Raw genomic sequence first — 24,373 nt, forward strand, 5'->3', positions numbered from 1 at the left:
GTGGGAAAAGTTTCCCAGTATGAATATAGCCAGGCAGTCCAGAAATGGCTCCGATATGCACCGTACCGTGTGGGCGGAACTGCACTTCAAACAACATGGAATTACATGGAATTGAGTGCTTTGAGTTGAATGAATTAAAAGAACAAAGACTGGAAAATAAAGAAGAATGCGATTGAAACAGTGTTTGTTTTTTTTTGTTTTTTTGTTTTTTTTATATAGTTGGTTGAATATTGATTCAATGTTATGAGCATGTTTTTGTCTTCAATATTAATAATGTTTCAAATGTGGGTGCAAAAGTGACGTTTAAACAACATCACTTTGTAACGTTGAAGCAATATTAACACCATTGATTTGTGGTTGAAATCTGAACGTTATTTCAATATTAACCGAGGGTGCAAAAGTGACATTGAAACAACATCACTTTGTAACGTTGAAGCAATATTAACACCATTGATTTATGGTTGAAATCTGAACATTATTTCAATATTAACCGAGGGTGCAATAGTGACGTTGAAACAACATCACTTTGTAACGTTGAAGCAATATTAACACCATTGATTTGTGGTTGAAATCTGAACATTATTTCAATATTAACCGAGGGTGCAAAAGTGACATTGAAACAACATCACTTTGTAACGTTGAAGCAATATTAACACCATTGATTTATGGTTGAAATCTGAACATTATTTCAATATTAACCGAGGGTGCAATAGTGACGTTGAAACAACATCACTTTGTAACGTTGAAGCAATATTAACACCATTGATTTGTGGTTGAAATCTGAACGTTATTTCAATATTAACCGAGGGTGCAAAAGTGACATTGAAACAACATCACTTTGTAACGTTGAAGCAATATTAACACCATTGATTTATGGTTGAAATCTGAACATTATTTCAATATTAACCGAGGGTGCAATAGTGACGTTGAAACAACATCACTTTGTAACGTTGAAGCAATATTAACACCATTGATTTGTGGTTGAAATCTGAACATTATTTCAATATTAACCGAGGGTGCAAAAGTGACATTGAAACAACATCACTTTGTAACGTTGAAGCAATATTAACACCATTGATTTATGGTTGAAATCTGAACATTATTTCAATATTAACCGAGGGTGCAATAGTGACGTTGAAACAACATCACTTTGTAACGTTGAAGCAATATTAACACCATTGATTTGTGGTTGAAATCTGAACATTATTTCAATATTAACCGAGGGTGCAAAAGTGACATTGAAACAACATCACTTTGTAATGTTGAAGCAATATTAACACCATTGATTTGTGGTTGACACATCAACACTGACTCAACATTGTTTCAATGGTTACATGCTATCTGGGAAAGCTCTCTGTTATGCTTTTAAGGGACTCTGTTAGATCACCCAGCACATTATCTTTATCTTTAGACCCATTTGAAATCCCAGTAGGAAAACTATTCTTGTTGTCACATCCTTCATCACGTAGTAACTATAAGATAAGATCACTTTTTCAGAAGGAGCTTGTAACAACTCCATATATGGTGTCTTACTGGAGGAAAGTGTTACACAGATTTTACCCAGCTAAAGGTTTTCTGAAAAGGTTTAAATCCGACATCGATACCAATGTTCTTTTTGTGGTGACAGTAATGAATCTGATATTCTTATCGTTTGGGATTGTCCTCATATACAGCTATGGTATTTTGGATTGAATTCTCTAGTGTTACTACACTGTCATGTCATTTGTCTCTCTGTTGTGTGGCGTCCTCTACTGGATAAAGACCTGAACCAAATCTTTGAGGTTTGCAGTGATTCCAAATAGCTTTTTGATACTCGAGTCATACTTTTATGCCCCTTTTCTTTATTGTCCTCAGTGTTGTTAGTGCATGTATGGAAACAAGCCTATAGATGTGTTTTTATCCTTTTGAACACTTCGTGTTGATTGTTGTTGTTCAATAAAGTATTCAATCAATCAATCAAGCAATATGTTTGATTGGGGTTGGAACTAAACTCTACAGGACACTAGGTCTCCAGGGGCAGAAAGAGAAACCAATTCCAATTCCAAACCAGTAAGATCAATCATTTTCTGAACACAAATGAAGATATTCTTGATGAAATCCGAGAGCTATCTGACCCTGCATAGACAGTAGTGATGACAGGTTGGGCCGGGTAAAGAAATTGTCACTTTATTTGCAGGACGGGTCATTATAAACAAAATAAAAACATCCATTAAAAATCAATCTGTCTGAAATTTGTATTACAGGAAGTGCTCAACATTAAAAAGCAACTTTTTACAACACTCTACCAAAGTTTAATTTTCCTTTTTAAGTTAGAGCTGTGCGTATAGCAACATGTAACATGTAACTACTTAATTATAGTGTTTAACTACTTAATTATTACTATTAATAAATATATTAATTAAAAAACAACATTAAAGGCATTATCATTCCATAATCCAGTGGTTATGCAGTAGGCTGATTCCAGGTCCTTGTGGGAACATTTTTGTTTGTTTGTTATATTCACAGAATTGTGACAACAAAAAAGAACACGCTATTGAAATTAAAACCAATAAATGTATTAATTTAAAATGAATACACTGTATCAACCTTGTGGTGTGTCTTTTTATTGCTTTCAATAATTGTTTGTTAAGGTATATTTGATTGGGGTTGGAACTAAACTTAGTTTTACGGTCATATATAAATCAGGATACATGTTATTCAATTAAATTCAAATATGTTAATAAATTAATCTAAATAGCATGCAGCTTTCTTTCTCATATCCTTAGGCTTTGTATTCTTAGAGGTTCCTAGACAAACATTTTCCAGTAGTTTTAATTGTCAGAAGCGATGGAGAAGTTACACTAATGACATTCAAGAATTGTTTGCAAAGCCTTCCAAAGAGTCTCCAGTGTTACTGCCCCATAGAGGAAGATACTGCAGTTATTTTGACGTTCAAAATATTTTAATAAATTCAATTAAAATGTATATAGTTTTTCATCTCAACTTCAAAAGTGTGTCTTGTTACCTGGGCCTGAAAAGCATTTTCATGCAGGTTTTACTCTAATTTCTAATTCAGGATACATGCTATTGAATTAAAATCAAATATTTTAATAAAATGAAATGCATGCCGTTTTCTTTCTCAAATCTGAAGGGTATGTCATATTACTGGATCCAAGAAGAACATTTTGATGATGGTTTTAGCCATATAACTATAATATAACACATAATATGGAAAATGAAATTAATACATGATTTAGTTTCAAATAAATACAATCTTATATCCAAGCTACAAAGGCTGTTTTGTTACAGATTTAAAGGATATTTCACAATCATTTTCATTGTCAAAAGTGATGCCAAATTCATGCTATTGACATTTAAAAATCGAAATATAAGATTTTATTTATTTTAAATGAATCTATAAGTTTGAATATCAAACTCATTCAAAATAACTGCAGTATTTTCCTCTAGGGGGCAGTAATGCCAGAAAGAAGGCTGGGCAAGCGATTTTTAAATGTCAATAGCATGAATTTGGCATCACTTTTGACAATGAAAATGATTGCAAAATGTATTTTATTAAATCTGTAACAAAACAGCCTTTGTAGCTTAGATTGTATTTATTTGAATTATCTATTGGTTAGTATGTGTTTTATTGTAGTTGAAAAATGTACAGCGTACATTTATGTGTCTTTTTGTTCGCTGTAGCAGCCATGTTGCCGAGATAAATCATACCCCTTCGTTTGAAGTGTGGTCCCGAAAAATCTTCATTTGAAGAGCTATCTGGACTTTCCCCTTACCCCTTCCCCTCCAACCAAAAGAGAATCGAGACACCCCTACCCCTTCACGTGAACGCACGGGTAAGGGAAAGGGGAAGGGCTGAGGGGTAGAATTGGGATTGAGCCTAAAAGCTACTGGAAAATGTTATTTAAGAAATGTTCTGAAGACACAGCCTTTAAAGCTGGGATAGAAAATTTTATTTATTTGTTAACTAATCCATTATTTGTTTAATTTTATATTTTTCTTTTGCTTTTTGTTTTGCATTTTGCAGAGGGTCCCTATCCTGCACTTTTACAGTCTGTCAGGTCTATCAGTTACAATACCTTTGGCAAATTAAAATAAATAAAACACATTTTGTGTTCTCTTCTACATTTGAAAACAAATATAACACCACATTTCTTGTCATTGTGCTAAATCGTTAAAGACCTATTAAAAGATTTCCTAGGCTGAATCTCTGACAAATGTCAAACGTCGAACCAGCTTTATATCGGTGAATTCAAGGTGCTTGTATTTAAGTAATTCAATTTCGTGCAGCTTTATAGTTGTAGTCTAGACTAGACTACATCTTAGAGATAAACATTATAATATTCTTTTCCATTACTTTTGTCAGACAGTTTTAATTAATTTTCAAATGTTGTATTGCCTATCCTTTGAAATCAATGAGCTTACAGTATCTCTAAACATATTAATCTATCCAATAGTATATAGTTAAACAAATAGCTTCAGTACAAGTAAATTGCAAATCACATCAATGCAGCTGTAATCGTTATGCACGTCCTGATTTTGCCAAGTCCGATGTGTTCCTAGGTCAACATATTTTGTTGACCCTGGAACAACATTTTACTCCAAAAATATATTCTTAACCATATCCCTACACCTAAACCTAACCTTAACCATGAGTAATCCCTAAAATCAGAGGAAATGATAGATGAATGACACTGATGTACAAGCACCAAACACTGATTTTAAGCATAAACTTCACAAAATCTATAAACTGGTTCTTCAAATCTGATTGGTTAATCACAATGTTGTTCCAGGGTCAACAACGATGTTGTCCCAGGAACATGTCTCACTTGGTAAAATCAGGTTAGGCTAATCGTTACATCATATAAAACTCTGATGGGAAATATTTGAAACTGATCTATATAGGGACAGAGACTCTTGCAGTCCAAATAGTCAATCCCGATTGTACTGTCTGTGTTTCAGCGCTGGTTGACTCGAAAGTGGAGACCATCCAGGGAAAGCCGTTAGGACGTGGGCATGGGCTAACCCTCAATGTTGGTCTTTTCCATGAAGAGGAAATTAATTTCCTGGTACTGGAGGGACCATCAGTAGATATCATCCTGGGATGCCCCTGGCTCACATTACACTCTCCGGAAATCAGTCCGTTGGAGTCGGTTTTGCCATCAACACTGCCTCACTACTTATCACCTCACAGGCCATGGGACTGTGCCATTAACCTGCTGCCTGATGCTAAACTCCCCAAGAGTTATGTATATCCTCTGTCCATTCTGGAGTGCAAAGGTGATGGAGCAATACATCCAGGAGGCATGCCTCAAGCAGGGATTCATTTGACCATGTAGCTTACCGGTTGCTTCCAGCTTCTTCATGGGCAAGAAGGACCGGGGCTTGTGTCCATGCATCGACTACAGAGCCCTGAACTCACAGACTGTTAAACTCCCTTATCAACTTCCCCTGGTCCCTGCCGCCCTTGAGGAACTCGAGCCAGCATCTTCTCCAAGCTGGACCTGCGGAGTGTCTGTAACCTCGTTCACAAACGCAAAGGCGATGAATAAAAGACGGCCTTCATTACCCCTTCTGGACACTGTGAGTATTGTGTTATGTTGTGTGGACTCACCAACAGCCCCTCTGTCTTCCAAGGGTTCATGAACAAGGTGTTCCTGGAATTCCTAAACAAGTCAGTCATATTATACATTGACGATATCATAATATATTCCCAGAATCTGTTACGACAACAACAAGTTACGACAACACCATCTCTTTCTGAAGCTGGAGAAATGTGAGTTCCACCACTCCATGGATCAGTTCCTCGGCTATAACATCAGCCCAGAAGGTTTCCAGATGGACCAAGGGAAGGTAACCGCCATCAAGGAGTGGCAAGTTCCACAGTCCGTGAAGGAACTCCAGAGGTTCTTAGGATTTGCTAACTTCTTCCAATGCTTTATTCAAGATTTCAGATTTTGGTCGAAGTGGACACCTCCACGACCAGCGTCAGAGTCAGCATCCTAGCTGTTCCGTGAGACTCCAGCCTTGCACTTACTTTTCCAGGAAACTGACCCCAGCAGAGCAGAATTACAACATTGGAAAACAAGGAACTGTTAGAGATCAAGCTCGCTCTGGATGAATGGAGACATTGGCTGGAGGGAGCTAACCACCCCTTTACTGTCATCACAGATCATACAAATCTCCAATACCTCTGTGAGGTCTTGGGTACCCTCGTCATTCCATCAGGGCGCCAGGAGCCACCCCTGGAGGAAGGGGTAATGTCAGGAACTCACAGTCACAGCCACTCCAATCATCACCCACACCTGATCCAAATCACGCCCGATCCCAATCGCCGGAGTTCTCATCACCTGCACCTGCACTCTGCAATCACTCGCCTGGATAAAGCCACCATCACACCAGTACTCCGGCATCCAGTATACCATTCACTACCCTGAACTGGTGTCCGACCAATCTATTCTAACCTATTCTGCCCTTAGATCCCCATGGACAATCTCCCCTGATTCCCCATTGATGTCTCCCTCTAACTCTCCAGAGCTCTGGGATTTATCCATTAATCATATCATTGTCACTATACTTATTGTAAATAAACTATAAGCTTTTATTATACCCTCTGCCTGCATCATGGTGTGTGTCACATAGCGTATGTCATATATTAGATTTCTGTATGGTGAGTTCATTCTGACTTCCTGTGGGTGGTGTGGTTTTGATGTGTGAAGGACAGGACATGAGAATTTCGCAAGTTCATTTCTGTGCAAAATTGTGTTGGACATTTCAGAGGGTTTGCTTGTTTGCGTTCACATAATGTTCATTATTTCCTAAAAGATAATCAACATCAAATCTGTGCATGCAAACCTCCCTTTGCAGAAGTGTTTGCAGTGTGGTTTAGCTGAAATAAAATGTTAAGTTAAGGTCAATAGGCTACTTAAACCATTCAGTTAATTGTAATGAGTTCCTATCTGCTTTAGACATATCACCATCACATGATTTTCTTAACCTCAATAGGAAAAAGTTTGGCAGTGCAGTCATATATATATCTACAAAACAAAAAGCTTAATACTGTTAGAGGTTAAACTACCTGGCTTTGCAGTTCACTGGTGATCAGGTGACCATGTGTGGAAAACTTTACTGAGCTTATCTGCCAAAGGCCAACCACAATACCTACGTTTGATCTGCAAAGAAGCATTTGGCTTACCATCAAGTAGGTGGATGATTCCATTGTTTATTTAAAAAAGAGAGAAAGTTCATTTTTGCTGTCTATTTCTGTTATTTTTTATTAATTGAGCAAGTAAATATATGTTTTGGAACTTCACATTTAAAACAAAAGTAAAAGCAACCTGCTGATATAAGGTCAAGAACATGCTTTCCTGTTTATGATTTGGGCTGCAGGAGAAAAGCACTGCTTTTGTTCAAACTCTTCACGCATCAAGGAAAAGACCACCTCAGTATACTGAAAGAGCAACAGGGCAATCATCAATATTAATATTTAAACATTCGCAAGTGTATTTTATGCATCTGTATCTGGTTTGTGGATACAAACAGCGATAAAAAGTCAAAGTAATCTTAATTCATAATTAAATAAATAGAAGAAAAAATAGATGGTTTTGCCTAATTATTTACCACTGTCTTTGGCTCTTGTTCCAGACGTATAAACTGAGTCTGCTCTATATCTGTTTCTCTAGGTTTTAATTTTTCTCTAGAGTAGCAACATACACCTATAAGAGAAGAGAATAATGGTCATATTTTACAGATGAATTTAAATTTATAATTGAAATATTAAAGAACAGAATTTACCAATGGCTACAAAGACAAGAATACCATGCATCAGCCCAGATAAGATGATAATAATCATCCACAGTTGCTGAATTTGGTCAGTATAATTCACCACTGTATGATTCTGGCACTCGGGTGATTTAACTGGTTCTGTAAAAAACATAAAAAAAAAAAAAAAAAAAAAAAAAAAAAAAAATATATATATATATATATATATATATATATATATATATATATATATATATATATATATATATATATATATATATATATATAATAACTTTACATTGAAAGCACTATATACTAATATGTCCTGATTACTGAATGCTCACTCACCAGTGATGTGAAGTCTGATGCCGTCGCTGAATTTTGGAGGTACTTCTGTAGTCATGCAGTAATAAATGCCTAACTCATCAGCAGTGACATTTTTTATGAATAGACGATTGCTAGGTTGCACTGAATATTTGGGTCTGAATCTTACATCAGAGTAAAAAGGAGTTGGTGAAGTTGAAAATAACCTCAATATCATAACTGGACGATTTGGTAGTTTCAGTAGCATCCAATAAATCTCTTTTTCATCAAGATCACAGTTTATGGACACATTTTGTCCCAAATTTGTTAGTTCTGTTAACGTTTCTATAGCCTGACACCATACTAGTAGATCTGCAAAATAAAAAAAATGAAAGAAAAAAAAAATTCTTCTTATGAAACATAGTATACTTGTTTGACAGTAAACTAATCAAGCTACTCAAAATACTTACAGATAAGATGCTGGATGATCTTTGTGATATTTCCACACCTGAAATACATTGAGATGAAATCTGGTTGCATTCAAAAAGGCTTTAAGGTGGATTTTTAATTAAGAGTTTTGAAATCAACAGAGGTCTATTTTCTACAAGCCACTGAAAGGAAGTGACTCTCACGCCACAACTCTCAGATCTAAAGGAAGAGTTCACCCAGAAATGAAAAAGATGAAGAGGAGTGTAACATCGAGGCTGAGGCGGCATTAGAATCCATTTGCAGAAGTTTATTTAGAGAAGATATCAATGACAGTATCGTTAAGTCAGGCATAGAGTCAGTGCTGTGATAACAGTCCAATCTTTCAACATACACAATGATAATCCACAGGCAGAGATGAGTAGGCAAGCAAAAGGTCCAAGCACAATCATCAGTCCAAATCAGGCTATCAATCCAACGGTGCAATCAGTGGCGGAGCTAGAGTTTTATACATGGGGTGGCCAGGGGGTGGATAAGGCTATTCAGGAGGTCCATGACAGAATATCAGTTTGTACTGTAACTCCAACCTGGTATAAAAAAATGGGAATTATATAAATTAATAATTTTATTTAACAAAGATGTTTTGAATTGATCAAAAGTGATGATACAGACATTTATAATGTTACAAAAGATTTATATTTCAGATAAATGCTGCTCTTCTGAACTTTCTATTCATCAATGAAAACCTGAAATAATTATACTCAGCTGGTTTCAACATGATAATAATAATTACTTTTTTGAGCAGCAAATCTGAATATTAGCATGATTTCTCAAGGATCATGTGATTGGAGTAATGATGCTAAAAATTCAGTTTTAAAAATCGTAGGAATAAATTACATTTTAAAATATATTCAAACAGAACAGTTATTTTAAATAGTAAAATATTTCACAATATTACTGCTTTTGCTTTATTTTGGATCAGTGAGCAGAAGAGAATTCTAAATATATATATAGGCCAGGTGTAGTGATTGGAGATGAGCTACACCTGCGCAGTAGAGCGCAGTCTCGAGGGTACCCCCCGGCCTGCGAGGGGCGATGGGGGTATGTGGCGAGTGGGGCGGGGCCGAGAGGCGTGGGAACGAGGAGTGAGGCCAGGTGTAGTGATTGGAGATGAGCTACACCTGCGCCCCACCGCCCGTATCGAGTCCCACGTAGGAGATGGAAGGATATAAAACTGGAGTGACGACCGTGAAGGATGAGAGAGGACCAGGCCTGGGACGTTATTTTATGTGTTTGTTTTTATTTGTGCGCGTCAGTCGCCGTGAGGGGTTGACGCGCCGTTTTGTATTTATTTTTGATTATTAAAATGACATTTGATTGTGCGCCGGTTCCCGCCTCCTTCTTCCCGATGATTACGAAGTTAATATCGTTACATATATATATGTGTGTGTGTGTGTGTGTGTGTGTGTGTGTGTGTGTGTATATATATAATTGTGAAATATTTTTTATAGTTTATATAAGACCATTTGTATAATAACGTTATATCTATACATTTTTCTTAATTATAATAAAAAAGCAATTCTGAGTTAATATATAAATGTAATTTTTGCATTACATTTTTCTCTCTAGTTTATGGACACTCCTTATTCAAAATTATCCTGCACGCCACTAATCCCCAAAAATATTTATCGTTTGAAATTCTTAACAAACTTGAATGAAAATGTTGAATGCTGAGACTTAGTTTCCTTCTGAAATAGACGCGATGAAGCGCGATGCGGAACGCTAGATCAGACGCGTCGCATCCATGATTTCGCGGCTAAAATAAATGCTTCTTTCAGTACGATTAAACAAAGAAAATGAAATAGTAGCATAGCAATTATTGGGGTGGCAGATCAGATGTCAGGGTGTCCGTGTCACCCTCGACACCCCTCTGGCTCCGCCAATGGGGGCAATCCAACAATCATAAACAAGAACACACAGAAAAGACAGGCAAAATAACAATGGATATAGCTTGTTAAGGCAGGTAAACTGGCAATACTTAGCAATGAGCAAACTCACATACTCTTGTTAAATACTGTTCAAACAGGAAATTAATGTAGAAACAGTGGGAGCGGTATACAGACAGTACTCAGGCGAGTACACATATGGAGAAATGTAGCATCACATCACTAAAGATGGTCGTCTGAAGGGAATGGGTGCCATTAGAATAAGAGTGCAAACAGCTAAGTTAAAAATGACTTGATGTCAAACATGCAACTTTTCACTTCGCTGTTAACTGATGAACTGCAGTGGTGTACATTACTTGTGGATTATTGTGATGTTTGGAGTCTCATTCTGACGGCACCCATTTGCTGCAGAGGACTGGTGAGCAAGTGATGTAATGCAACATTTCTACAAATCTGATCAGATGAACCAGCAAACTTATCTACATCTTGGATGGCCTATGGAACAATTATTTTAACAGTACAATTTTTACTTTATTTTTTATCACTGTGTGATGATGGTTTTATTGCTTTAGTGATTGTGTTTTAACTATTCTAAGTTACAATACAAAAGCTGCATGCCAAATATTGCCTGAAGCTTAAAGTAAATTGGTCTGCCAACATTAAGCCTGTAGATTTGAACAAAAGCCCAAAGACTGATGTGGAAAAAGCGATAGACATTAAGCTATGCTTAATTCATCATGTACTGTTTTCATTTTTCATTACATCAGGAATTAAGAGTGGCACACTTCTCTCTTTCTGTCTCTCTTCATTAAAATCTTACCTGTATGAAACCTGCCCTTCAACAAAGTAGAAGTCCAGATTTGGGAACATTAGCATTTTCCACTAGGGGCCGAGGAGTTTTGTCTAGTAAATGACTGACTGACTAAACACAGAAGCAATTTGGAAATCATTCACTATCAGTATCTGGCTCATACTGCATGGTTTCTCTGAATATCAGCACATGTACAGCCAGCTTAAGCTCTGTAAACTGGGTCTGATCAAAAGGTGTTTTATTGTGTATGAACTGAATTTGAGGAATGCGTATTTAGCATTGGTCAAAGAGACGCATCATGTGGAGTTGTGTGGAGTCAGGACTATAGCGGGGGTTTACGGGGCCAGCTGTATGTGAACCCTCCTTTGAAATTGTGTAAATAGCACAAATAAATAAATATAACCATGATACAAATTAAACAATGTTTAAGTTTTTTCAAGTTTGCAGGTGTCCAGGTCCAGAAATCGAAAAATCAAATGTAAAATAGCATTACATAGTCTTCACGGTAAAAAATTAAATATAGATTAATTCTTGTTAAAACTACAAAGTAATTCAGCCAAGAGCAGTGAGCGATTGTCTCTCATTTATTTTCTTGGTTTAACATTAAAGGGTTAGTTCATCCAAAAATGAAAATTAGGCTGCGTTTTACTCACCCTGAGGCATCCTAGGTGTACATGATTTTCATCTGTCAGTAGAATCTAGTTCTCTTCAATAATAACTTTAATGTAGCTTGCACTCACAGTTGTAAACTAAGCAGTCCTGGGGGAATGACGTATGAGGTCCGTGTTACACATGCGCCGATGAGTATTGTGAAAAATTGACTAAATCAACTTAAAACAGACCAAAACGACTCACTCAGTGTAATTAGTCCATCCATTGCATCCTGTTTGACCCATTCATTTCATCACAATTTTCAGACAAATAAGTGCTAATTAATGGTGATTTATTGCCACCCTACACAAGACTTTACACAAGTATTTTTTATTATTGTTTGCCTCCTGTATTCATTTATTTGTATAACTATGAAACTCATCTTTCAATTGAAAACTTGTGTGACCACTGTTACCAAAAGACTATAGTCAAAAGTCTATATATTTCATTCGCATTAATCATGGCCCAATTTAGCATTAAACAGTGTTTGTAACTGGATGTCAGTATCATGTTTCCTGTTTACAGTGTCATGTCAACCATGTTAATAAATGGCTAAATATACATCAAAGTGTCATTTTATTGGTGTTGCATTTAATTAGGAACATACTGTGATTAATTTGATTATGGAAATATGTGAATATAGGACCACAAAGAGCACTACTTTATTAACGGCAGACTCTTCCAGAATTAAAGTTCAGACACAGAAATAAAATTGAATTCTTATATTGTTTTGAAAACCTTTCCATCAGGAGTAGCGTTTTCTCTCTCTCTCTCTCTCTCTCTCTCTCTCTGCCTAACTCTTGGATGTCAGTGTCATATTATGAAGTACCCAATGAACTGCTATTTAAAACCCAAGTATACTGTATCATGTACTGTATGTAGAATGGTGACTCAGAATGTCCCGGCTGGATTCTGCTCCACCCGTCAACAAGATCAATTCAGTTTGTTTCCCCAACAGCTGCACAGTCTGTCAAAACTCTGACAGGAACACATGAGAGAAAGAAGCAGGACACTAAAACAGTGAATTAGCTCAAGGTAAGCTATAAATCTCACGTTTCTTATCAGAGTTGTTATTTTGTTTAGTAGGAAGAGAGCAGCAAGTTATTTATCATGTTCTTTTTTGTATTTCTTTTTTTCTGTTGCTGTCATTCATGTTAGCATATTCTTTTTTTGTATTTCTGTTGCTGTGTTTATGCCGCTAAGAAACATTTTGAAGGCAAATCTAAACTATAAAATAAATAAACAAATAGTATCCAAAGTTCTGTGTAAGTCTTTATTTCATTTTTCTCTTCAATGTTTTCAGATCACTATGAGGAACTTAAAGAACAAGGCTGAACACTACTATGATGGAATCTTAAAAATGGAATTCATAAGATGCTTTCTTCAAAAAAAAAAACAAAAAAAAAAAAGTGGTAATGCCACAAGGCAAGGTTTTTCCTGAGGTAAAGGACTACATGAACCGGATTACAATTACACTTGAATGAAGCACAAAACAAACATCATTTCCAGTTCAAAATCAACTGAAGGATCAAGAAGGATGTGTTTCATCTTCACCAGTCGAGCACAGTTCTTCATCAGAGGTGTGTAAACATTAGTTGAACTGTATTTTATTCGTTCAGTCTGTGAGCAGTGATATTAATACTTATTCTGCCCTGTTTGTAACATTTGATTAGACAATAACAATATTGTATAGTAATTAAATAAAATGTCATAAAAAAGTTGTATAAAAAAAACACCAACAACAAATGCCTCAAATGCCTTTTGGAAAGCATTGTGCCGATCAAAAAGTACATAATATATATTATTAACAGTAAACCAGATTAAATGATTAACTTCCGTCTCTAAACAGATTAAACTTCCGTCTCTAACTTCCTGTAAAAGATCACATCCATACGCATGCGCTTAAGCATCTAGGCTTCATTCAATACTTCATTCATTCAAATTTTGACAACCATTTTTGGTAACTTAGTCACTGTAAATTGATATATATATAAAAAAAAAAAAAAATCATTGTTGAAATTATTCAAGTGCCACGTTTAGAAGAATTTGAGTTCTTCGATTGAAAGAAAAAAAAATCAACTAAATACCATGGGACAAAGGTATGTTTGAGACAAAAGATTGAGATCATCATCGCCATGCGCTATCGTTAGTGTAGCATGAAGCTAACAGCTACTGTACATTGTTTGTCAAATATTATTTATTGTCTATTAAGAAGCATGCAGTTAAATATATTAATATCCCCATTGTGATAAACTGGTAGATGAGTTTTTAGAAAACTTGATTGGTTAGAAGGCTTGAATATATTTTGGACGAGCTTTACAGTGCAAGTGGGTGAAAGAAAGAATGGATGAATTAGGTGTGTGGAGTGAATTTGTGCTGTTTTTCCTAGTGCATACTGTTATTAATAATAATTATTAAATAAAATAATAAGTCGTTGTTTATTATTTCTGGACCTTTTAAGTAAAAAGCTCATTTTGGGTCCCATGTTGGTCCATGTTTTATTCAAACTAATTATAGATGAGTGGTAGACTTTCTTTAATGACAAGAAAAACATGATTCACAGTGTAGACTAGACTAGAGAGTAGATTCAGCTCCTTTGGAACAAGTGTGAATACTAATGAGATATGATGGCTAAATGTAGGTTAGCAAACTATTGATGTCTTTTTATCTTCTCTTTCTACAGTTGGTGCTTCATCATCATCATCTCTGTGTTTCTGCTGTATATCTCAGGTGAGAATTCAAACATTTTAAATGAAACTTAACGTCACATGCAGAAAGATGAACGGTGTGTTTGCTGTTTTTAGGTGCTTTCTCTGATCCTGTGAGGGTAAAAGTTGAGGGTTTTGTTGGAGACTCAGCTATCTTGTCTTGTTCCATCCCTGAAAATGAGATTCAAGACAAAATAGAAAAATTACACGTAATCTGGAGAGACGATAAAGGCAAGAAAGTGTGTGACATCATTGGAGGCAGCATAGCTGAAGACCAAGAGCCAGAGTACAAGGTCAGAGTCGAAACGTTCCCAGAGGAGTATAAGAAGGGCAACTTCTCCATCAAACTCAGCAGTCTTCAAAAAAATGATGCAAGGAAGTTCCACTGTTACATAACAAGGGACACATTTCAGAAAGAGGTCATCACAGAGCTTCATGTCAGAGGTATGTATAAACTTCAAATTCTGAATAGTCTGCAGTTGTTAGTGACTGATCGAACTAATGTTAAAACTCAAGCAACAGTGTTTGGGCCCTCTGTGGGGAAAGAAAAAAAAACATCGTTGATGTTGGAAATCTGAACTCTTATATCAAACCGACTGTAAAAAGTCTGGGAATAATTCTGAACTCTTCCTTTAAGTTTGATCATCACATCAATAAAGTCAAGCTTTTTTTAATCTGAAACTTTTGTCTAGAATAAAGCCGTTTCTGTCACCCAAAGAATTTGAAAGAGTAACACATGCTTTCACTTTATCTCAATTGAACTGTTGTAATTCTTTATGCTGGAATCTCACAGTCCTCTTTTACAAGGCTTCAAATGGTGCAAAACGCTTCAGACAGATTTCTAATGGGAGACTCTTTATTGGTAGCCGGTTCTTCATAGACTTGATTTAAAATATTGATGTTTGTTTTTAAATCTCTTAATGGTCTAGCACCATCGTACCTGTCTTAACTTTGAAATCTGAACACATCAGTCAGGTGCCTGTGGTCCGCAAACAAATGTGTGTTTGCCGTTGTTGGACCTAGGCTCTGGAACAGTCTTCCTTTTTATCTGAGATTCATGTCCTCTGTCCATGAGTTTAAATATAAGTAAAAGTCTTATCTTCTGGACCGAGCTTTCAGCAGTTCTTAATTATATGTTGTTGTTTTTTTTTTTATTCTTTTCTTTCTTATTTGTATCTTAGTTTTATATTCTGTAAAGCACTGTGGTCAACTTCTGTTGTGTTTATTTGTGCTATATAAATAAATGAAATGACAAACTTTGCCATTGTCGTTTTGTCTTACAGATAAACCAGAAGGAAGAGGAAACCATGGAGCACTATCGTTGATTGTGTTGTTGATCAGTTTTCTTTTCACTCACATTTTGCCATTTATCTGAACAATATTTTATTCAGTTCTGTAAGTGTTGCACGGTTGAGTACAGATCTGATCAATCAGCCAAAGTACAGTATGGTCATTGTGTGTAAATTTCACTCTACATTTCAGAAAATAACATGTTGATCCTTGGTTTTTCAGTCATTACATTACATTACATTACATACATTATTCCATTCCATTCATTTTGTTCATCTTAGTCATTGCACAACTTGGCAAACCTTGTATGCATCAGTGTTTATACTAAAGATGTAACAGTTTCAGTCATTGTCATTTCTGTCAGTCGTGTGTGCAATTAAAACTATATAACATCAACCCTGTTAATAAACTGAAAAATAAAATATTTTACATATCTGACTAAGCCTCACTTTACTTGTGTTGCATGTAAGTCATGAAACATTTGGATTACAAAAAATTACAGCTAGTTGCCAGAGCAACATTTCTCATTTGAATTTGTACATACATGAAAGATTAAAAAACCATTAACAATAACAAACATAGTAATAAAACTTTAAAATTAAATCTAATACAGAAAACATATTTATTAGTATTCAAAATCTTAACTAAATTAATTATTAATAATATTCCAGTAAATCTTAAATGGCACTGAATGTTTGTCAATAAATTTGCCACATAGCACTTCATCAAATATCAAATACTGATAAATGTTGACTCATATAGAGAAGGTGCACTTAGAAAAGAGTAGTTTTGACAAATATTTTTAAATGTAAAATAATGCATGCTTATTATAAGATGTAAGTGGCTTAGAAAAACTGCTTTACTACAACGTGTTGCAAAATGGAGGCTGTCTTGTTGAGATCGTTTGACCAGATGAACTTATTTTTATCTCAGTAACCCCCCAATGACTCTACAGTTTCAGTTGTGGAAGGTAGAAAGATAAAATGGAGCAAGGACTACTCTTAACACAAGACATGAATTGTTTTGCTTCTGGTTATTTTGCTTTATAATCTGCTATTTTGTTTGTCCAACTGGTTATTAATAGTATTATTTTATAATCTGGTTGGTTGTCAGACTTTTTCATTATTATTAGTTGTTTAATGTTAGAATTTGTTATTTTGTTTGTCTCTGGGAATCTGCTAATTGGATGTAATAAAGAAGAGCAAGCAAAAAAAAAAAAAAAAAAAAAAACTCTCAAAATTAAGGAGATAGTAGGGATAGAAAACCATGAATATGGCAAGTGTAAGGAAGGTGTGCAACCAAAATGTTGCAACTGTGGAGAGGCACATAGTGCAGCATTCAGGGGGTGTGAAGTATTGAAAATGGAAATTGATATTCAGAAAAGAAGGGTGGAGAAGAAGCTAACATATGCAGAGGCAGCAAAACAGGTTAAAGGACAAACTAAAGAGCAAAGAGGTCAGTCAGGGGTTGCAATTGAAGTAAACAAAGTTCCGGGAGAATTTATGATGATTGAAAAGAAAAAAATAGTGACATTTATTGTAGGAGTTATAAATAGTACAGCTGGGATTGAATCAAAAACACAGAAGACTCAGTTAATTGTAATAGCAGCAATATGGCATCTTGGAATGACAGGCTTGACCTGGGAAGAAGTCAGAGATGAATTGGAGATAAGATCAAGTCAAGAAACATATGTGTAATGCATATAGATGATTTCAATAATTCAGTGGAATGCAAGATCTCTGATAGCAAATGGACAGGAGTTCAAGCATTTTATTGAAGATTTAATTATAAAACCGTATGTAATATGTGTTCAAGAAACTTGGATGATTGTTTAGATTTTGTTATACAGGGGGATGTAGTATAGTACGGCAAGATAGGGAAGAAAGGATTGGTGGTGGGTGTGCAACATTTATTTAAAAAAGAATTTCATATAGAATACTTGGAAAGGGAAGGGATCAAGAATATAATGTTTTGGGAATATGGAGTAGAGGACAGGAGATAGTTATTATAAATTATTATAACCCATGTAAAAAAATTGGAATAAGATAAATTAAAGGAAGTTCATGTGTAATTGGGATGCTTTGGGGGAATCTAGTATTGGGAGTGATCATTACACAATAGTAATAACATTAGATATAGAGGCAGATAGAACTATAACTCAAAGAGGAGGAAAATTGGTATTTGAAAAAGAAAATTGGGCTAAATTTGAGGAATTGTGCAAGGACAAAATGGCTGCAATTGATTCAAATCAAGATATTGAAATCCTTAATGAAAAAGTATGTGCAGTAATACTAGAAGCAGCATCAGAATCGATTCCAAAAAGTAAGGGAAAAATGACACGGAAAGCGGTTCCTTGGTGGACAGATAAGTGTAGTAAAGCTGCGAGAGAATAAAAAAAGATTTTTAAACTTCTTCAGAGAACGCATGATTATAATCATCTATATTTATTCAAGAAAGCTCAAGCAGTTGTGAGAAGAACTAAATATATATATATAAACAACACAACATATTTTTCTAAACACAAATTATTTGCATTACAGGTAGCATAGCACTGTTACACAACTAGTTTAATCAATTCAACATATACATATTAAACTAAATTAAATAACTTGAATATTAAATTAAATACAAATATAATTATTTTATATTAAATAAACAAATAAATAAAGCTACTGCATACACTGCATTGAAACGGATCAGCCTGAAGCAGGTGAGGTCTTTATAACTAAATACAATCCAATACAAGTCACGTTTTATCAAACCTTCAGGATTCCTGAAAAACAAAAACAAAACAAAAAACAAACGTTGTCAGGTTAGACGCCATTTTTTATTTAATTTGTTTCATGTGAATAGGAAAGAGTTTGTGTCTTAATCAATGTCATTTATTGGTTTTATCCACTGGAAAGTTTCTGGAAAGACATATTTGCCATGTCTGAATCTTCTTTAATAGAGTCCAATGAACAGACTGTGCTTATGGCATCTACTAGGGGTGCACAATAAATATCTGCCGATAATTAATGCACATCTCTTCAGTAAATCCACATTCATTATCAGTGTGGATTTGCACAGCTTGTCAGTTAACAACGGCTCTGTGTAGTAACTGCTGCTCTATGTGAAATCACGCACCTGATGTAATTATCGGCCGATATTTATCGTGCACCTCTAGCAGTGGTGTAATGTAACGTAAGTAAGTAAAAAATACTTCATTAAAATACTTGGTACTACATGTACTTTACTCCACCACATTTCCTAATTAAAATGTATACTTTTACATTTCGGAGATATATTCATAGATATATTTAGAAGAGTATATTCGTTACTTACTATAAAATAGTTGGAAGAACATAGACTAGTTTGACGAATCAGTGGTCTGGCGTTTTCAAGTTAGACTCCTAAAAATAGCTTTGCTCATGCACAAACAAGTGCGTGTCGCACAACCGGGGAGTTGAGGCTGAGGTGTGCATTATATAGCTTCATCTGCAATGATATGGAAAATGTTGTTGTAATGATGTGCAATCTGACGTTATCAAGTAGGCCATATCAGCAAATCACACAAAGAGTGCACGCACTTTAATTTATTAGTCTTTTAAAACTCAAAATGTTTCCAGGCATTTTAAATTGTTTAAATGGCCAAAATTTTTCCGAATGTTTTTTTCTTCATTTCTTTCATCTATAAAAAATAGGCCTAGTTAACTTAATCTATATCACACAAAGAGTACGGTTTTTCTGCAGATGCATGAACACATTACATAATCATTGTATACAAGTTCAGTAAAACAATAAATGACTTTTTAGACATAATATTGCTTGTTTTTGCTTAATTTTGCTAACTGCAATAGTTCTAAACAAAGATCACAGCACTGTTTTGCATCTCTGAGCACTCGACTGTGTTCACTTATTGAACGAATCAGCTTTTTGAATGAATCAGTTGAATAAATGATTCGGTGATTCACTCATTAACACAGTCAAATGCTTGGTTTCTGAATAAATAAGCCATTTAAATGAATCGGTTGAATCTCAATGACTCACGCATTAACATTCACTTGCTGTCACCTTACTGGCAGTTTTAATTTCTCTGAGATACATGAACTTGCTACTCAAGCTGTGTAAGAACAACCACTGACCCCTATTATCTACCCTGATTATAACTGGTCTGATATGTGATATGTAATATGTGTTTGGGTGCATTTCTAAATGTTTTCCACAATTATATCTAGATGCTAGAAACAATGCTGTGGAGAACTAGATGCAATGTAATTCTGTGGTTCCTACTCTGGTTCATTAAAGGGGGGGGTGAAATGCTATTTCATGCATACTGAGTTTTTTACACTCTTAAAGAGTTGGATTCCCATGCTAAACATGGACAAAGTTTCAAAAATTAAGTTGTATGTTTGAAGGAGTATTTCTGTTCCAAAAATACTCCTTCCGGTTTGTCACAAGTTTCAGAAAGTTTTTTTCGAGTATGGCTCTGTGTGACGTTAGATGGAGCGGAATTTCCTTATATGGGTCTTAAGGGCACGTTTGCCGGAAGTGCGCGCGCTCCCGTATAGCAGAGCACTGAGAGCACAACAGACTTCACTGATCAGAGCGAGAGCGTCGCGAAATGTCACAAAAAAGGAGAGTGTTTTTGGTTGCCAGGGCAAGACAACCCTGCAAAATGCTTGTTTTACAAACAAAGCCCAGTTTGACGACGGATTTGCGTATCGTTTATTTCTTAAGGATGATGCAATCCCAACGAAAAAGGGTCACGATTGTGTGTTGGAACCACAGGCGGTGAGTAAAACTGCTTAAAATATCTCTGCCTCCTTGTTAGTGCGTCCGCCTCCCATCGGAGACCCGGGTTCGAGCCCCGCTTGGAGCGAGTCGTTGCTGCTGCTGCTCTCGTTCAGTTTCAGCCTTCACAGCTGTCACAGCTTCCAAACGCTCTCAACGCAACTGGCGCTCGTGATTCTTTAGCTCCGCCCTCACGTCACGCCTCCAGTCGGTCGTGTTTTTCCGGGAAAAATCGGTACAGACTATCTTTCTCTTATGAATATAATAAAACTAAATACTTTTTGGAGTTATGAAGGATACAGTACTATACTCTATAGGTACTCAAGATTAACAGGATATTGAGTGAAAACGAGCATTTCACCCCCCCTTTAAGTATAGAACAGAAAATAGTAATAATGCAAAGTCAAGCCTCACTTTAATTGAAGCACACTCTAAGCGGTCACACTCACACTCAGAGCTGAAGAGTAACAGAGAAGAGGGGAATTAACAGAGATACAATCCTCCCTGCTGTGGTTTCAACTCCACCATTAGAGCCTGGCTTTTGGATTCCTATTGGTTTCTCTACAACATAAAAATAATGAAAGATGAATGAAAAAAGTAGCATGTGGGTTAGTACACACTCACTGCACTTCACAGTTGCACATCATCAGGAAATGCACTCAAACACTACAGGTGAAGTGTGTCATTTCTGTGCCACAAATTATATCAAATGGAAGTGCAAGAATAATTGTTTCCAAATAGGTTTCCCAAACCCTCAAACCGCTCCACTCCTTCTGTCTTCCACCTCCTAGGCAATTGTATTTTCAGTTTTTACTTACTGAATTCACATTTGGATTTCAGATTTAGTTTTGCATGGTTACTGTTATGGGAATTATTTTGTTTGTAAAACATGTTACTTCTTTACCAGATTTATGTTTCATCATACAGCTAATGATGCTTTTGGGAAACACAGCTCTGGTTATTTTGTATTAATATTTATGTTGTTTATTATAATTAGATATTTTGCTCAAATACTTGTGTTACTTTGTTTGTCAGGCTGTTTTTTTTTTTTTGTTTTTTTTTTACAGTTTTGCCAGATTTGCTATTTGGTTTCATAATCTGTGTGTTTGGCAAACTTTTTTTTTTTTCATCATTATTATTAGTTTATTTATTTTTGGTTTTGTTTCAGAATTTATTATTTTATTTGTCAAATTATTATAGACGTTTGTTGTGTTGTTGTTTTTTTGTTTTTTTGGTCTCTTTCAGAACCTGCTGTTCTGAATTTCTCCATCACAGTACACTTCTTCAATAAACGGCGTATTACGGGTATCCCTGCCTGATAGTGTCACCGAGCACCAGTAGGGGTGTGCGATATTGACAAAAAATTATCCCTCAGTATTTTCTAGGATTTTATTGATAGCAATAATTGGTTGATATTTTGCTGGTATCTTAAACTTCAAATGCAAAATTAAAACTACAAGTAGGTGGCAACAAGTCACTGTTAACAAGTGAGTCATTTCTATTGAACGAATCATTTAAATGATTCATTCAGGAACAAAACGCTGTCATGTTGCTCAGAGACGCAAAACAGCATTGTGACTGTGTTCGGAATTATTTTTGTTGTAGAAATAGCCAAAAACTGAAAATATGGTTTCTAAAATGTAAGTTTCTTTATCTTACTGGTTTTTTTTAACTGTTGTAAAAAAAATCTATATTACATTTGTAAGCGTGGTAATTTTTGTTTTTTGTGTGACATTGATTAACTATATGCAGTTATATAAATATTTACGTGTTCTGTCCCCATGTCTTGAATTTGTGATCCTTCTAATTGTATCAAGAACACGCTCTAAAGAACACTCTAAATGCGCTTCAAGTAATACATGTGTGCACTCTGTAGGGGTGTTTTGAAAGGTCTTTGCAAAATGCTCAATTATGTCAAATCGCACATCCTTAAAACAACAATTATGATATTATCGCAGACGATATATATCGCACACCCCTAAGCACCAGTGTTTAAATTTATAAGGTCATCCTATGAAAAGCTCACTGTGCAGTTGCCTTTAAACATTAAACTGAGCTAATTTTTTTTTTTTTTTTTTGGTGGGGGGGAGGGGTATACACACTTCACCTTACCTCACTTCACTACACTTAAATACGATTCATAGATTTTTAATAGCAAATTATAGCATCCATTTCATCACACCTTTGACTTGAAGATTTACGCATTCGTTGAGACCAAGCTCGGGGATGAAGCAGCAGTACGACCCTTCATCACTTTTCTGAAGACTCCCGAGCTTGAGGGAGAAGTTTCCCTTCGAATACTCTGCAGGGAACGTTACAGTTCTGCCCTTGTACTCTGGGTCCTGCTCCTTAGTCATCGCTATGCCATTTAGTATGTCATAAACATTCTTCCTGTCATCATATCTCCAGTGTGCATTGATGCCTGCAAGACTTCTGTTCCCAGGATGGCACGGCAAAACTGCAGAACCTCCGATAAAACCCTGAACTACTACTTCCTGGACAGACGCTGAAACAACAGCAGAGAGAGACCAGGAACACATGAAAGAGAGTTGATATTGACTTTAAATTTTATTTTTAAAAAAATCTGCAATGGTATGTGTTTACCTTCATTCAAAAGTAGAATAAAGAAACAGATGAGCAGCACACTGCGAAAAACAAACATCACACAGATATATATATATATGTGTGTGTGTGTGTGTGTGTATTTGATGGATTCAACTATAATTAACTGCTGCAAGTTTGACATCAGATAATAATATAAACACATAAATATAAATAAGTATATAAGCATTAATATCCGCACTAACACTTTATTCACTTTAATTTGTTTTCATGAATTCTAGTTTTGTTTATGTTCAACAAGCGTTAACTTAGTTCTTCGAATTAACGGCGCAAGCAAACGCATAATTTTAAACAGTGCACTAGAAATTACATTTCTCTGTTCCTGGTAATATTCAGGACACGCTATCGTTGTAATAGTATCGACATTTAATTGACACTGTATATATAACGTTAGAGACTGACGCTTAGGTAACACTAAGCCTCGAGCTAATCTTAACTTTCGACGAGTCTTTCTCCTCAAGGTCAGTGAATAAAGATGACTACTGCTGGACGACGACGATTTCAGCACAACGTACCTTTTGAGCATGATGCACGAATTTAAATAAATGTAAACAGATAGTTATTTGAAAAAAGATGATGACATTTTAGCTGTAATATAAAAAGTAAAGCCTGTTCGTTATACTGTATTACTTGCAGCCAGTCAACTGCGCATGCGCAGATTAAGTTGTTTACTCAACGGTCTTTACTGAATAATAATAATAAATAATAAAATAAACTGATACAAACGCGTCTATGGTTATATACAAAAGAAAAATTATACTTTATTAATTATATAGATATATATTTTTTACACGACAATGAACACGTATTTATTCCTTCGTCTAATAAATCAACAATAAAGAGCTACTCTGCAAAAACGAAAACATAATTGTATCAATAAAACCACAACGCATATACCTATTTCCACTATGAAAGATATGAGCCAAGGTGCTAATTTAGTTAATATATATATATATATATATATATATATATATATATATATATATATATATATATATATATATATATATATATTATATTATATTATTAATATGGACATATGAATCAGCCAATGCTGCTTTTTGTCCGACTGTTATTTTAGTATC

The 24,373-nt window shown here is 35.3% G+C and overlaps 3 protein-coding genes across 8 annotated transcripts; 1 reads left to right on the forward strand and 2 right to left on the reverse strand.

Annotated features, from left to right (window-relative positions):
* Positions 1 to 7,258: 7,258 nt before the first annotated feature.
* LOC113040677 (uncharacterized) lies at positions 7,259 to 8,684 on the reverse strand. Of its 2 annotated transcripts, none has more exons than XM_026198954.1 (5): positions 8,532 to 8,684; positions 8,107 to 8,433; positions 7,816 to 7,920; positions 7,618 to 7,712; positions 7,259 to 7,447 (listed from the first exon to the last, which is right to left on the reverse strand). In XM_026198954.1, the coding sequence occupies exons 1-5, from the start codon at positions 8,599 to 8,601 to the stop codon at positions 7,349 to 7,351; spliced, it is 696 nt and encodes a 231-aa protein (XP_026054739.1). In that variant the 5' UTR covers positions 8,602 to 8,684; the 3' UTR covers positions 7,259 to 7,348. The 2 variants fall into 2 exon arrangements, with proteins under 2 accessions (XP_026054739.1, XP_026054738.1); XM_026198953.1 differs by having other exon boundaries at positions 7,792 to 7,920.
* Positions 8,685 to 12,745: 4,061 nt separating this feature from the next.
* Positions 12,746 to 16,436, forward strand: LOC113040678 (ICOS ligand-like). 2 transcript variants are annotated; one of them, XR_003275279.1, is made up of 5 exons: positions 12,763 to 12,930; positions 13,199 to 13,475; positions 14,579 to 14,625; positions 14,700 to 15,047; positions 15,887 to 16,430. XR_003275279.1 is itself a non-coding variant. In XM_026198956.1 (4 exons), the coding sequence occupies exons 2-4, from the start codon at positions 13,376 to 13,378 to the stop codon at positions 15,976 to 15,978; spliced, it is 540 nt and encodes a 179-aa protein (XP_026054741.1). In that variant the 5' UTR covers positions 12,746 to 12,930; positions 13,199 to 13,375; the 3' UTR covers positions 15,979 to 16,436. The 2 variants fall into 2 exon arrangements, 1 of the variants encoding a protein (XP_026054741.1); XM_026198956.1 differs by lacking the exon at positions 14,579 to 14,625 and having other exon boundaries at positions 12,746 to 12,930; positions 15,887 to 16,436.
* A 746-nt stretch (positions 16,437 to 17,182) lies between these two features.
* Positions 17,183 to 23,939, reverse strand: LOC113039992 (CD276 antigen). Of its 4 annotated transcripts, XR_003275125.1 has the most exons (6): positions 23,804 to 23,939; positions 23,271 to 23,311; positions 22,849 to 23,172; positions 21,116 to 21,227; positions 19,218 to 19,370; positions 17,191 to 18,666 (listed from the first exon to the last, which is right to left on the reverse strand). XR_003275125.1 is itself a non-coding variant. In XM_026198172.1 (5 exons), exons 1-4 carry the CDS (start codon positions 23,812 to 23,814, stop codon positions 21,118 to 21,120), a joined length of 486 nt encoding a protein of 161 aa, XP_026053957.1. In that variant the 5' UTR covers positions 23,815 to 23,939; the 3' UTR covers positions 17,190 to 18,666; positions 21,081 to 21,117. The 4 variants fall into 4 exon arrangements, 3 of the variants coding, with proteins under 3 accessions (XP_026053958.1, XP_026053957.1, XP_026053956.1); XM_026198172.1 differs by lacking the exon at positions 19,218 to 19,370 and having other exon boundaries at positions 17,190 to 18,666; positions 21,081 to 21,227; XM_026198171.1 differs by lacking the exon at positions 19,218 to 19,370 and having other exon boundaries at positions 17,193 to 18,666.
* Positions 23,940 to 24,373: the final 434 nt, after the last annotated feature.

This window comes from Carassius auratus, chromosome 22 (assembly GCF_003368295.1).
Source record: "Carassius auratus strain Wakin chromosome 22, ASM336829v1, whole genome shotgun sequence".
NCBI lineage: Eukaryota > Metazoa > Chordata > Actinopteri > Cypriniformes > Cyprinidae > Carassius > Carassius auratus.

Bases quoted from the DNA above. Each gene is read 5' to 3' on its own strand.
- LOC113039992 (XM_026198172.1), bottom strand. The intron at 23,173-23,270 runs GTAAACACATAC...CTGTTGTTTCAG, and splicing joins TATTCTACTTTTGAATGAAG to CGTCTGTCCAGGAAGTAGTA. The intron at 21,228-22,848 runs GTGTGATGAAAT...TTTATGTTGTAG, and splicing joins CGTAAATCTTCAAGTCAAAG to AGAAACCAATAGGAATCCAA.
- LOC113040678 (XM_026198956.1), top strand. From the start codon at position 13,376: ATGAAGCACAAAACAAACATCATTTCCAGTTCAAAATCAACTGAAGGA. The intron at 13,476-14,699 runs GTGTGTAAACAT...TGCTGTTTTTAG, and splicing joins AGCACAGTTCTTCATCAGAG to GTGCTTTCTCTGATCCTGTG. The intron at 15,048-15,886 runs GTATGTATAAAC...TTTGTCTTACAG, and splicing joins CACAGAGCTTCATGTCAGAG to ATAAACCAGAAGGAAGAGGA.
- LOC113040677 (XM_026198953.1), bottom strand. From the start codon at position 8,601: ATGCAACCAGATTTCATCTCAATGTATTTCAGGTGTGGAAATATCACA. The intron at 8,434-8,531 runs GTAAGTATTTTG...TTTATTTTGCAG, and splicing joins GATCATCCAGCATCTTATCT to ATCTACTAGTATGGTGTCAG. The intron at 7,448-7,617 runs GTAAATAATTAG...TTGCTCTTTCAG, and splicing joins AACAAGAGCCAAAGACAGTG to TATACTGAGGTGGTCTTTTC.